Raw genomic sequence first — 14,469 nt, forward strand, 5'->3', positions numbered from 1 at the left:
CGTGCATGTGAATTTGGAGTTGCGAGTAATAACCTACTTTTTGAATTTTCCATGGGCAAACATAATTCGACAATCAAGTTCTCGCTCAACTCTTCGAATTCGCTTGCGTAAATTTTTCGTATACAGTAAAAACAGCACTTTGGAAACTATAAAAGGCCATTCTCGCTGCAAGCAAAAAATTCTCAGACGCAAACGAGAAACTGACTATCGAATTTCAGGGATAAAAATATTCTACTATTCAAGTTCTCATTTCCAAATGAAAAAAATTTATATGAATTTTTTGCATCCAGTCAGATGAGCCCTTTTATAGTAATGAGCTTTTCTCACTACATCCGATTCGTATCGTGCATGCGTTATGTGCCTGCTTGGGCATTTCTTCTAGTAGTTACGTGCACGCGCGTAGCAAAAAATAGGTTGTCGTCTAAATGATTCAATGTGCACTCAAAATAAATGTTTCCTTTTACTTTATTTTTTGTCGTCCCATTGTGCGGGTTCTTCCCAACTTCGTCTGNTTCACTCAAAATAAATGTTTTCTTTTACTTTATTTTTTGTCGTCCCATTGTGCAGCTCTAGTGCGACGTAAATGAACAACAACTTTTACTTTTTTCATCCTTCTTTACAACTCCACTCTATACAAACGAAAATAAACAAATTTTGCTTAAAAAAATGGCGGATGCTGCTGCTCGTTCGCTACAATTCGAATATAAAGCTAATTCTAATTTAGTTTTACAAGCTGATACTCGTCTAATAGAAAGGAGGCCTAGAGATGAGGCTACAGGGGAAGTTGTATCTCTTGTTGGAAAATTGGAAGGATCCCGTATGGGTGATCGATATCAGCGTACTAAACCGGCTAAAGCTGAGGAGAAAAAAGCTAAACGCTTAAAAAAAGATGAATCAAAATATGACTTCTCTAAGCTTAAGGGACAAACATTACTTTCTGAAGGTATTGAAGATATGGTAGGTATTTTATACCGACCTAAAACTGCAGAAACAAAGCAAACTTATGAAGTGTTACTTAGCTTTATTCAAGAAGCTTTAGGTGATCAACCTAGAGATATTTTGTGTGGAGCAGCTGATGAAGTCCTTGCAGTCCTAAAAAATGAACGAATTCGAAATGACCTAGAAAGGAGAAAAGAAACCGAAGGGCTACTTGGTAGTTTGGCCCAAGAACGATATGCAGTTTTAGTTAACTTGTGCAAGAAAATTAATGATTATGGAGTTGATGACAAAGTTCAAACTACTGAAGATAATATTGATGAAACCTATGGTGTGAATGTGCAGTTTGAAGAATCTGATGACGAAGAAGAAGATATATGTGGAGAAGTTAAAGATGATGACTCTAATGATGAAAATGAAGGTGACGAAGCTGTTGTTGACAGTACTCTTCATGCCACAAATTTAGGTGCAAGCCAAGACACCCTTGGAAAGAGTGGTAAAGGATTGCATCCTCGAGATATTGATGCATATTGGCTGCAGAGAAAGCTAAGTAAGTTTTATGATGATCCTGTTATTGCCCAAACCAGAGCTGGAGAAGTTTTGGAAATCTTAAAAACGGCTGTTGATGACCGAGATGTTGAAAATCAGTTGGTTTTACTTCTGGGTTACAACCAATTTGAGTTCATTAAAATTTTGCGTCAGCGTAGGCAAATGATTTTATACTGTACTCTTCTTGCTTCTTTGCAAAGTGGCGCAGAAAAAACCAAGTTAAAAGAAAAAATGCAAAATGATCCAGAACTTGAAAAAATACTACGTCAGTTGGAAAACACTGAAAAGGAAGATATTATTCAAGAGGAGCGAGAAAGGCGTGCTCAAGTCCGCCAAGCTCGAGTGGATGCTGACATAGAAGCTATGGACATTGATGGTGAAAGTGTTCCTCAATTACAGCAGTGCCGTATGCTAGATTTGGAAGATCTTACGTTTGCACATGGTAGCCACTTTATGGCCAATAAACGTTGTCAATTGCCTGATGGATCTTTTAGAAAACAAAGGCGTGGCTATGAAGAAATCCATGTTCCAGCATTGAAACCCAAACCTTTTGATTCTAGTGAATCTTTAATGCCTATTGAAAAACTACCCAAGTATGTTCAGCATGCATTTGAAGGATACAAAAGCCTAAATCGAATCCAAAGCCGTCTATGCAAAGCTGCATTAGAGACTGATCAAAATTTACTTTTATGTGCTCCAACTGGTGCTGGTAAAACAAATGTTGCATTGTTGTGTATGATGCGAGAAATAGGAAAACACATTAATGCAGACGGAACTATTAATGCTGATGAGTTTAAAATTATATATGTTGCTCCCATGCGATCTTTGGTACAAGAAATGGTTGGTAATTTCAGTAAACGACTTAGTTCTTATAACATTCAAGTATCTGAATTGACTGGTGATCATCAGCTTACAAGAGAACAAATTAATGCTACTCAAGTTATTGTGTGCACCCCTGAAAAGTGGGACATTGTTACTAGAAAAGGTGGTGAACGTACCTATACACAACTTGTTAGGTTGATGATTTTTGATGAAATTCATCTCCTGCACGATGAAAGAGGACCTGTTCTAGAAGCTTTGGTGGCAAGGACTATCCGTAATATTGAAATGACACAAGAGGAAGTGCGTCTTGTTGGTCTAAGTGCTACTTTGCCAAATTATGAAGATGTAGCCAGTTTCCTGAGAGTAACTCCATCCACTGGTCTATTTTATTTTGATAACAGTTTCAGGCCTGTCCCTCTGGAGCAACAGTATATTGGTATTACTGAAAAGAAGCCCATTAAACGATTTATGCTGATGAAAGAAATTTTATATGAAAAAGTCATGGAGCATGCCGGTAAAAATCAAGTTTTGATTTTTGTTCATTCGAGAAAAGAGACTGGAAAAACTGCTAGAGAAATTAGAGATATGTGTTTAGAAAAAGATACACTTGGGCAATTTTTGCGTGGAGGCTCCGCATCTACAGCTGTATTAGAAACTGAAGCGAACCAAGTAAAAAATTTGGAGTTGAAAGATCTTTTGCCTTATGGTTTTGCTATCCATCATGCTGGTATGAGCCGTGTAGACCGTACTTTAGTTGAAGATCTGTTCGCTGATCGTCACATTCAAGTGCTTGTTTCAACTGCTACTTTAGCTTGGGGTGTCAATCTTCCTGCTCACACTGTCATCATAAAAGGCACTCAAGTTTACAGTCCTGAAAAAGGGCGATGGGTTGAGTTAGGAGCATTGGATGTCCTTCAAATGTTGGGTAGAGCTGGTAGACCACAGTATGATACCAAAGGAGAAGGTATTTTAATAACTAACCATAGTGAATTGCAGTATTATTTATCCTTGTTAAATCAACAATTACCTGTTGAAAGTCAAATGATTAGCAAACTTCCTGACATGTTAAATGCAGAAATCGTCCTTGGTAATATTCAAAACATGAAAGAAGCAGTTACTTGGCTAGGATATTCATACTTATATATACGTATGCTCAGAAATCCTTCTCTTTATGGCATTCTAGATAGTTCGGAGGATCAGTTACTAGAAAAGCATAGAGCTGATTTGATTTTTACTGCTGCGAATTTGTTAGATAAGAGTAATCTTCTGAAGTTTGATAAAAAAGCTGGTGTATTTCAAATAACTGAAATTGGAAGAATTGCAAGTCATTATTATTGCACTTTTGAGACAATGACTACATATACACAGCTATTGAAGCAAACATTGAGTGAAATTGAACTCTTCCGTGTGTTTTCATTGTCTAGTGAATTCAAAAACTTAAATATCCGAGAAGAAGAAAAGCTAGAATTACAAAAACTTATGGAACGAGTTCCTATTCCAATTAAGGAAAGCATTGAAGAATCAAGTGCTAAAGTGAATGTATTGCTTCAGGCTTATATTTCTCAGCTGAAACTTGAAGGCTTGGCATTAATGGCTGATATGGTTTACATAACTCAAAGTGCAGATAGATTGATGCGAGCCATTTTTGAAATCGTGCTTCATAGAGGTTGGGCACAATTGACAGATAAGGCTCTGAGTTTGTGTAAAATGATAAAACGTCGAATGTGGCAATCAATGTCACCTCTTCGTCAATTTAAAAAGATACCAGAAGAAGTTGTAAAGAAAATAGAAAAGAAAAATTTCCCTTGGGAGAGACTATATGATTTGGGACCCAATGAAATTGGTGAGCTTTTAAGAATGCCTAAATTAGGTAAAACTGTTCATAAATATGTACATCAGTTCCCAAAACTGGAGCTATCTGCTCACATTCAGCCTGTAACTCGAGCTACATTGCGAGTAGAGTTGACTATTACACCTGATTTCCAGTGGGATGAAAAAGTTCATGGTAGCTCTGAAGCTTTCTGGATTCTGGTTGAAGATGTAGATAGTGAAGTTATTCTTCATCATGAGTATTTCTTACTCAAAAGCAAGTTCTGTCAGGATGAACATATAGTGAAATTTTTTGTTCCTGTGTTTGAGCCTCTTCCGCCTCAATATTTTATTAGAATCGTGTCTGACCAGTGGATAGGATCAGAAACCCAATTGCCTGTATCATTTCGTCATCTGATACTTCCTGAAAAGTATCCTCCTCCAACCGAGCTTTTGGACTTGCAACCTTTACCTGTGTCTGCTTTGCAAAATCCTTTCTTTGAATCTTTATACAAAGACAAGTTTCCCTATTTCAATCCTATTCAAACACAGGTATTTAACTCTGTATATAACAGTGATGACAATGTATTTATCGGAGCTCCCACTGGAAGTGGAAAGACCATCTGTGCTGAATTTGCAGTATTACGCCTGCTCTCTCAAAATGCTGATGCTCGTTGTGTTTATGTCACTCCTAAAGAACCGCTTGCTGAAATAATTTATGCTGATTGGACTGTTAAATTTTCTTCCCAACCCATGAATAAAAAAGTTGTTTTATTAACTGGTGAAACTGGTACAGATTTGAAGCTTTTGGCTAAAGGCAACATTATTATAAGTACTCCTGAGAAGTGGGACGTATTATCACGAAGGTGGAAGCAACGTAAAAATGTCCAGAACATAAATTTGTTTATTGTTGATGAATTGCAACTGATTGGTGGAGAAGATGGCCCTATTTTAGAAGTTATTTGCTCACGTATGAGATATATCTCATCACAGATTGAAAAGCCTATTCGTATTGTTGCTTTGAGCTCATCTCTAGCCAATGCCAAAGATGTTGCTCAATGGTTAGGAGCAAGTCCTAACTCTACATTCAACTTTCCACCAAATGTAAGGCCTGTACAACTTGAGCTCCATATCCAAGGATTTAACATCACACATAATGCTTCTCGTCTTCTTGCTATGAGTAAGCCTGTGTACCAAGCAATTACAAGACTTTCACCAAGAAAACCCGTTATCGTTTTTGTTCCTTCTCGAAAACAATCTCGATTAACTGCAATTGATATCTTGACTTACTGTGCGTCAGAAGCACAGCCTACTCGTTTCCTCCATTGTACTGATGACGATATCCAACCGTTTGTTGATAAAATTCAGGATAAGACTTTAAAAGAAACTATTGGCAATGGTGTTGCCTACTTGCATGAAGGTTTGAGTACAAATGATACTAAAACTATTGGGCAACTTTTTGATAGTGGTGCTATCCAAGTTGTTGTAGTATCAAGAAATCTTTGCTGGGGTTTATCACTATCAGCTTATTTAGTGGTCATAATGGATACTCAGTTTTATAATGGAAAGATTCATACCTATGAAGATTATTCCATAACTGATGTTCTTCAGATGGTTGGGCGTGCAAATCGTCCAACTATTGATGATGATGGAAAGTGTGTTCTTTTATGTCAGAGCTCTAAGAAGGATTTTTTCACAAAATTTTTATATGAACCTTTGCCGGTTGAAAGCCATTTAGATCATTGTCTTCATGATCACTTTAATGCTGAAATTGTGACCAAAACCATCGATAACAAGCAAGATGCTGTTGATTATTTAACTTGGACTTTCCTGTACAGAAGAATGACGCAGAATCCAAACTATTATAATCTGCAAGGTGTAACCCATAGGCATTTATCTGACCACTTATCGGAGCTTGTTGAAAATACTTTGAATGATCTTGAGCAATCTCGATGCATTAACATTGAAGATGAAATGGATGTATCGCCTTTGAACTTGGGAATGATTGCTGCCTATTATTATATAAATTACACCACAATTGAGTTATTCAGTGTTTCTCTCAATAGCAAAACTAAAATTAGGGGTCTGTTAGAAATAATAAGTTCTGCCGCTGAATATGAAAGTGTACCAATTCGACATCGTGAGGATAATTTACTGAAGCAACTTGCCAACAGATTACCTAATAAGTTGACTAACCCTAAATTTAGTGATCCTCATGTGAAGACCAATTTACTCTTACAGGCTCATTTATCGCGCATGCAGTTATCAGCTGAACTTCAGTCTGATACTGAAGAGATCCTGAGCAAAGCTATCCGTTTAATTCAAGCCTGTGTTGATGTGTTGAGCTCCAATGGTTGGTTGTCACCTGCTATTGCTTCTATGGAACTTGCTCAAATGGTAACACAAGCTATGTGGAGTAAAGACTCCTATTTGAAACAGCTTCCCCATTTTACCACTGAGATAATCAAGCGTTGTACCGATTCAGAAATCAACACTGTATTTGATGTCATGGAACTCGAAGACGAAGACAGAAACCGACTTTTACAGCTGAATGACGCTCAAATGGCTGATGTTGCTAGATTCTGCAACAGATATCCAAACATTGAGCTGACATACGACGTTCAGAACAGAGAAAACATTGTGAGTGGAGAGACAGTTATAGTGAATGTGCAACTCGAGAGAGAAGACGAAGTGACTGGTCCTGTTATTGCTCCTTTGTTTCCGCAAAGACGTGAGGAAGGTTGGTGGGTAGTTATTGGAGATCCTAAAACAAACTCTCTCATTTCCATAAAGAGACTTACATTACAGCAAAAGGCTAAGATCAAACTTGACTTTGTAGCTCCTAGTCCTGGGGATCATACTTATACATTGTATTACATGAGTGATTCCTACATGGGCTGTGATCAAGAATATAGGTTCAATATCAGAATAAATGAACCTGGCAGAAGAGGATCAGATAGTGACAGTGATTAAGTTTATTCTCATTCTCGTTTTTAATGGTGTAAAGCTTTGAATAAAATGATTGATGGACTAACTATCTAATCATTTTTTTTATAGATATATGTGTACACCTGTTTACATATTTTACATTACACTTCATACATATGCTTACTATATTTTTCTCAAGTTACTGATTCTAATCATTTGTTTAAAAAGCTGTATATTTTGAAACAGTTTACTTTTTTAAAATTATTATGTTGAAATTAGTATAAAGAAAATTATATTTTTATCTATAAATTCTAAATACATTTCGATATATTTGTTTTTGAGTATTCTTTAATAAATTGAATTCCTATGTCAAGTCTGTATAAAGTAAAATAAAGTGCTAAGGTTTATTTATTGTATTTAATTGTAAAACCCAACCAGTGGCTAAAAGTGTATGTGTTTTCAGTACTTAATTTTTATTAATCATAATTTAAGTTATTCACTGCTAATTATTGATTTTTAATCATTATCTTATTTATCCTTTTTTTAGATTTATTAATTGAAATATTTATGCAATTCCAAATACAATTTTATTGATTACTCTTTTTATACATACAGAATCGAACTAGGAGTTCGACCAGAAGGACACTTAAATAACGTTTTTTTTTTTCTTAAAATTGTCACTGATTTTGTTGTTTGCTGACTTGATTCCCAAAATTTATTAGAAATTTTAAACTTTTTATAACATGCTAAATATTTCATGCTTCATTTATAATTCACCTTGAATTTGTTGCATCAAATCACACAATTTGTTTGTCCATAAGTGACAACTTTAAATTACATGACTGGTAGCTTTGTTTTATAATTCCTAAATACTAAGATCAATCGTATTTTACATTAAACTATTTTCTTTTTTTTTTCTTATTTGTTTCTGGAATTCCCTAGATTTAAACATTTATCGAGAGGATTTTCAAGCTCTAGCTTAACTTACATATTTGCATTGAGTTGTAATGTTGTTCTCTGTGGTAATTTAAACAATAATTATTTGTTTCATCACATTTGATTCATTACAAAGTTGTGAAAAATATTTTATCAGGACAAAAGAAATTATTATAACATGTTTTCTGAAATTATATTAAATTTCTCAAATGCTTTTCGATACAAAAGAATGTGGGTTTCTACGGCCCCACTTTCATAGAGGGCCCCTGTGGTGATCATTCTTTTAGCAGCAAATGTTGGGAAGTTTTCGCATGGCAAAACTGTTGGTATAATTTGAAACGTTTAGAAATGTTGAATGAAGCTTTTAGAAATGGTGTCATATTTATTCATGCAAAATTCGGATCGCCTAAAATGAGAGAAAGTTAAGAATTCTTTTTAGCTTTAATACAAGAAAGTTTGAAATCATTTTATAGGATTACAATATTTATATCTTGATGCTTTTTTTTAATTATAATGGTATTGAAAAAGAAAGGAAGTTTTTAACTTCCTACTCTCATTGGTTGATGCAAATTTTGCATGGGTGAAAATGAACCAGTTTTCAAAAGCTTTAAGCATGGTCTTTCAAATAATGCCAAAAGATTTGCCTTGTAAAATCTTCTAAAACATTTGTTGCTTAAAAAAAGATAGTTCTTTTTCATCATTTTGATTCATCACAAAGTTCTGAAAGAATATTTTATTCAGAATGAGAGAAATTGCATTAAAATGTTTTCTGAAAAAGTATTGTATTACATATTTCTCAAAATGCCTTTTGATACAAAATAATTTGGGGTTCTACAGCGCCACTTTCATAGAGGGCCCACTTGGCGATCACGATTCTAGGTCTATGACCAGTCACTGTATACTATATACAGGTTAGACTAAATTATGGAAACATTTCTATACCCACTCTATGTGAACAAATGTTTTGGAAGATTTTACATGGCAAAACTGTTGGTATAATTTGAAACATTTAGAAATGGTGAATGAAGCTTTTAGAAATGATGTCATATTTAATCATGCAAAATTCGGATTGACCGAAATGAGGAGATAATTCTATCTAGCTTTAATATGAGAAAGTTTGAAATTATTTTATAGGATTTGCAATATTTATATTTTAATACTTCTTTTAATTATGGTGGTGTTGAAAAAGAAGGAAGCTTTTTACTCTCATTGGTTGATGCAAATTTTGCATGGGTGAAAATGACACCGCTTTCAAAAGCTTTAAGCGTGATTTTTCAAATTGTGCCAAAAGATTTGCCTATCGGTAATAATTTTTAATGTCTGGACACTGAGAGTATTTTTTCTCTAGCAATTGTTTATTTTTTTTTTCTATTTTATACATTGAACTTCTTTTGTAATTTAAACAATGAGGAAAAGCAATGTACCTAGTACATTGCTTGCTACTTTTTTTTAACGTAAACAGCATTTTTTTATTGTGATGATTTTCAAACTGGAAGCATTTTTGAATCTGAAATAATTTTAAAACTTTCTAAGACATCTTTGTTCTATATTATAAAATAATTTTTTTTAAATTCGTGTTTTGAAGTTTGTTTTGCATGTTGGAAAATTATAAAACGAAATTGGACTTTGTCGTTTTAAACAGCCTATTTTCTAGGATTGTTCTTTGTTAAGAATTTATAGAAAATAATGAAACATTTGGCAAATTCTTATTATATTATGCATAATAACTCGTAATCTTTTTTTTTTCTTTCTTTTCTTTTTTTTTAAATTACGAACTTTTAAGCTCATAGACAATTAAGTTAAATATTTGGGGAAAAAAAATATTTGTCGGGCGTCGAAAATGCCTCACATTTGAAATCTTCCCATTGATATCTCATGTCAACTAAAAGCTTTAAATGAAAATAGTATTTGAGGTAAAAAATTTGATGGAAGTAGATTTCAGCTGATTTTTAAATTAATCCTAAAACAAGACTGCTCTTTTATTTCACCCAACAAACAAAATTGTCTTCAATAATTTCATTTTAATAATTACAATGGTAATTCATATTAATAAGACTTGACATAGGTGATCCCAAATTTTCCTTTTTTATGGGCTATTCCTGTTTTCCCTTCCATGTAATGTAAATTCTGTTTATTTTTATTAATAAAAGGAGCGATTATTTCACTATGTAAGCTAAAAGTTACTTGTCTGCTAAATTAAATTCGAAATTGCAAGATTAAATTTATTTTACTGCTTCTAATTCTCTACCAAAATAAGATTTTTATCAAGGGCAATAATGAATATATTCAGCATTATGATCTCCACAATGTTTCGGAGTGAAAGCAAACTTATGGAAAATTTGGTATAATTAATTTAAATTCTGCAACAAATGTTAAAACTTCCCCCACTAGGTGTTTTGTTTTCTGGCCGCGTTTTTACTTTTTTTTTTGCATTAAGAAATAGCTGTCATAAAAAAGGAATGTTTATTGAGAAAAAGTACGTTTTTTAGTCTGATTTCGTAATTTGAATTATCGTCTGCACTTATTAAGTAGCATATTTGAGGTCACCTCCTCCAGGCATTAAGATTTGAGTCCTAGAACGTGAAGATTCGATCATTAGATCAAAAGTTATTCAGAGTGGTCGGGTTTTTTTATTCTTCACTGTACACTTTTTACATTGCTATAAAAGAACTATCTAAATATGTAAGGTATGTAATTCTATGTAAATTTTTACACTGAATTGAGATAAACAGGAATTGATAAGATTAAAAGTCAAGAAGTTATAAGGCTTTTGTGTTGAAAAAGTATAATCTTGTACTTGCACTTATACCCGCATCCCATGTTGCTAAACAGACAAGTGAGGTATTGTTTTTTATGGATTTTTTGCTCTCTTAATCGAATGGAAAAAACGATTAGTATTTCAAAAATTGCGATGTTCTTTTTTTTAATTGAACTTATTATAAAGAAATTCCTTCCATAGCTGTCGACTTGAATTTTATCTCATTTAATTCTGCATGAAACTTACAAGCTCATATAGCAATCCGAAAATGCACATGTCTTACGTACATAGAGCGTTTTTAATATTAAATCTATTCATTCTAATTGTTCTTGTATAATCTCATTCGATTCAACGGTCCCGCAGTGGACTGATCGTTAAGACACGGTTCCCAGCAGATCACCGAAGTCATACATCACTGGCTGCAATCAGTGTGCGGGTGGGTGACCACTTGGGTCAGACTGCGTAGGGACCGAGGGTGTGCGGGATTGGTCCTCGTTAAACTGTTCTACTGTAAAGTGCTCGACTTCGCGTGCAGGTCGTCGGTTTACCAATGCGGGGTGCCATCCCCTCTGCAGAATATCAAAATTGTGATGGCATGTCTTCGGTTCATCCTCAGGGATGTTTCCCAGACCATCGCCAATAGCCCATTGTGCAGCTCTAATGCGACGTAAATGAACTACAACATCAATTCAACGTGAAAAAATACATTGGAAAACCTCACTTGTTTAGATAAATGTTCTAAAATTGATAGTTCAATTTTTAAACATATTATTATAGATTGGCATCGCAAAAGCAATCGCATTAATTACTATTAATGATTCTTGGTATACTAAGTGAATTAATGAATCCGCGAAATATTAAAACCACTTCATCGATAAAATTTTTCATCGACTATGTCAGTCGATGAAAAGAAAATTATACTACGATATATAGTGTTCCACCATCGTGACAATAAATAGTTCGCACTAATAATAGTTCGCATCGTGATAATAAATAGTTCGCATTAGTGCGAACTAATACAGTAAACTGTATTAATGCAGTATTAAATCTTGTTTAAAAAAAAAACGCAACACACTTTTAGAATGAAAACAACAGAAATTAAGCAATTCTAAGAATTTAATCAGAAAAACACAAATCTTTTAGAAAGTTTGATAGTAAAATTACTTCGTAATGTGTCCTACATTTTATATTCCTCAGCAGTGGCGTACGCAGAATTTTTTCAAGGGGGGTGTTCATAATTTTCTGAAGCTACTGAAAGAAATTCGAGTATGTAATAAAGCACTATTATTTCCCTAATTTAGACAGTTTTGACTTTTTATTTCGACAACATTGTTTAGTCAAATTTTGATTTGAATTTTTAAGTTTAAGAACATAATGTAATATCTTCTGAAAAAAGTCCAATGTCATATGGGTGGGAAATAACACTTTGAGGGCCACTTTCACATTCATCAGATTTTATTATGCTAGAAACGTTTTCTTCAACGGAAGTATCACATTTCTGTACAACAGAAAAACTTACATTGTACTCCGTTCCCCCTTTTATATAATTTTTCACCGCATCTCCAAAATTCTCGAATTGTCTCAAAGACGACAGAACGTCTAAGATTCCAGAATCATCGCGTAAAGACCTCGCGAATGACAGCCAGTCTCGAAAACTATCGCGACTGGCAGAACAGAAAGGAACCAGTCCATAACAGTATTACTTGAATTTGGTTTCAAAAGTACAACCCTATTATAGTAAATGTTTTTTTTTCCAGTATTCTGAGAAATACCGTGAGAAAAAATGGTAGGCATAAGGCAAATAAAAATATATAGTCTTAAAAAATAATTCCCGCATAATTTCTACTAAAAATTTTATTTTTACCATTTTGTCTGAGCTCAAGGGGGGTGTTCAAACCCCTCCCTTGCTTACGCTACTGCCTCTTAATTACAAAAGCAAAGTAGAGAGAAGAATGATTTATTTTTCGTTGTCTTATAAGAAGAATTTAGCAATGAATTGCTTATCCTGTCAAATTTAATGTGAATGTTCAATGCCGCCCAATGTGATGTAAAATAAAGAGATTAAAAACTACCAAAAAGTTACCTCTTTATTACCAAAGCAAAGTCGAGAAAAAAAAATTCATTTGTTGTTNTATTTTTTTATTTTTTTATTTTTTATTTTTTTTGTGCAGCTCTGATCTTTATGATTTTAATATAATTAGAGACACAGTTTCAATAAAAACAAATTACGATAGTAGTAAAATTTCAATTATTTATTACGATTATTATGCTGAGATAATTTTTCAATAAAAGAAATTTAAATCACGGCGAAAGAAACATTGTATTATTTTTTTTCCTTTCTTTTTTTAACGTTAAGTTGATCCTCAAACAAAAGCAAATAATAACATTTTGTTTATTCAATAAATCAAATTTTTATGACAAGCAAATTTTACTTTAACTTGTTGGAAGAATTTCAATTTAGTGAATTTAGGGCAATGGCACTTAAACTTGAAAAACATCCATGAAGGAAATACCGGGAAGTGGCAGCCTACATGATTGTAGGGAGTACAGGGGATGAGTATACCAGGCAGTGGCACCTATCCTTAAGAAACATGACTGTGTGGAATAGCGGGCAAACGTGTACTTAGCAGTCACACTTTATCTTAGAATCAGTGTAGGGAATACGTAAAAGTGTCACTTAACCTTTAAAAAACTTCAGTGTAGGGAATACCGGGATGTGACACTTAACCTTAAAAAACACGTATGCGTGAAACACTTTAAGGAATACCAATCAAATGTATACCGGGCAATGGCTTTGTATTTTAAAAAATCATTCCTTTAAGGAAATCTGAGCAAGTGTAAATCAGACAAATACATATTATTATCATCTCAATCAATTCAATTGTTATCAATTAAAAACGGCTATTATTAATATTTACTGGTTATTTTCAACAATTAAAAAAAAGGATAATCCCAAATGATTTGTTTAGCGTCTTGGTTCTGAAAGACTACTATCGTTGTTGCGCATGCGTTAACTTTCGTAAAAAATTCACAGTGCGCTTTTAAAATTCAAATAATAAATAAAAAAGGATTATTTTTCGATGTAAAATAAAGCCATTGCCTATTTAAACTGTTCTCAATCTCGCCACTGAGTAAAATTATTTCTTATTTATTTGTTTCGATTGAGTAGGTAACACAATATAAACGCCTTTGGTTAAACTTTTTTTTTCTTCCTAGTTCATGATTACTTTTTGGGTCCAGGTAATCGTCCAGTTCTTTACGATAAGCATATTGGTAAAATGATCTTTGATAAAATTACTGTTGTATATTTTGGATACAAAATGTTCATTAGTTTTGTGGAAAAGACCGTCGTAATAAAAGGAGAAAGAAAAAAAAGATGAATGCGAAGCACTGGGTTTGTATGCGAAACAAAAGCAAGCACCAGAGACTACAAGGCATTTATATTATTATAAGAATTTGGGCAACAGCAGAAAATTGCTGAATAAATGGTGCACAGAAGGAGGGGATAGCCTGGTTGGCAGAGCCCATGTCGAAGAGTTCGATCCCAGCCGGCCGAAGCACGTTAAATCTGTCGAATCGCTAGGTCCTCCATGTTCCCATAACAAATCAATACCTCTTGGGGTACTGATCCTGGAGTTCCTTGTCTTCTGGATTGGTTCAAAATTACGAGGCTACGGAGTTGAACATTAGTAGTCGTAAACCCAAAATTGGGTCGGTTGTTCAACGACGGA

At 33.9% G+C, this 14,469-nt stretch overlaps 1 protein-coding gene across 1 annotated transcript; it reads left to right on the plus strand.

Moving 5' to 3' along the window:
• The first annotated feature begins 555 nt into the window (after positions 1–555).
• Positions 556–7,150, plus strand: LOC107452781 (U5 small nuclear ribonucleoprotein l(3)72Ab). Its single transcript, XM_016069361.3, has one exon. It carries the CDS (start codon positions 667–669, stop codon positions 7,087–7,089), a length of 6,423 nt encoding a protein of 2,140 aa, XP_015924847.1. The 5' UTR covers positions 556–666; the 3' UTR covers positions 7,090–7,150.
• The last annotated feature ends 7,319 nt before the right edge of the window (positions 7,151–14,469 follow it).

Source organism: Parasteatoda tepidariorum, chromosome 5 (assembly GCF_043381705.1).
Source record: "Parasteatoda tepidariorum isolate YZ-2023 chromosome 5, CAS_Ptep_4.0, whole genome shotgun sequence".
Taxonomy (NCBI): domain Eukaryota; kingdom Metazoa; phylum Arthropoda; class Arachnida; order Araneae; family Theridiidae; genus Parasteatoda; species Parasteatoda tepidariorum.

Coding starts and splice junctions, on each gene's coding strand:
- LOC107452781 (XM_016069361.3), top strand. CDS start 667: ATGGCGGATGCTGCTGCTCGTTCGCTACAATTCGAATATAAAGCTAAT.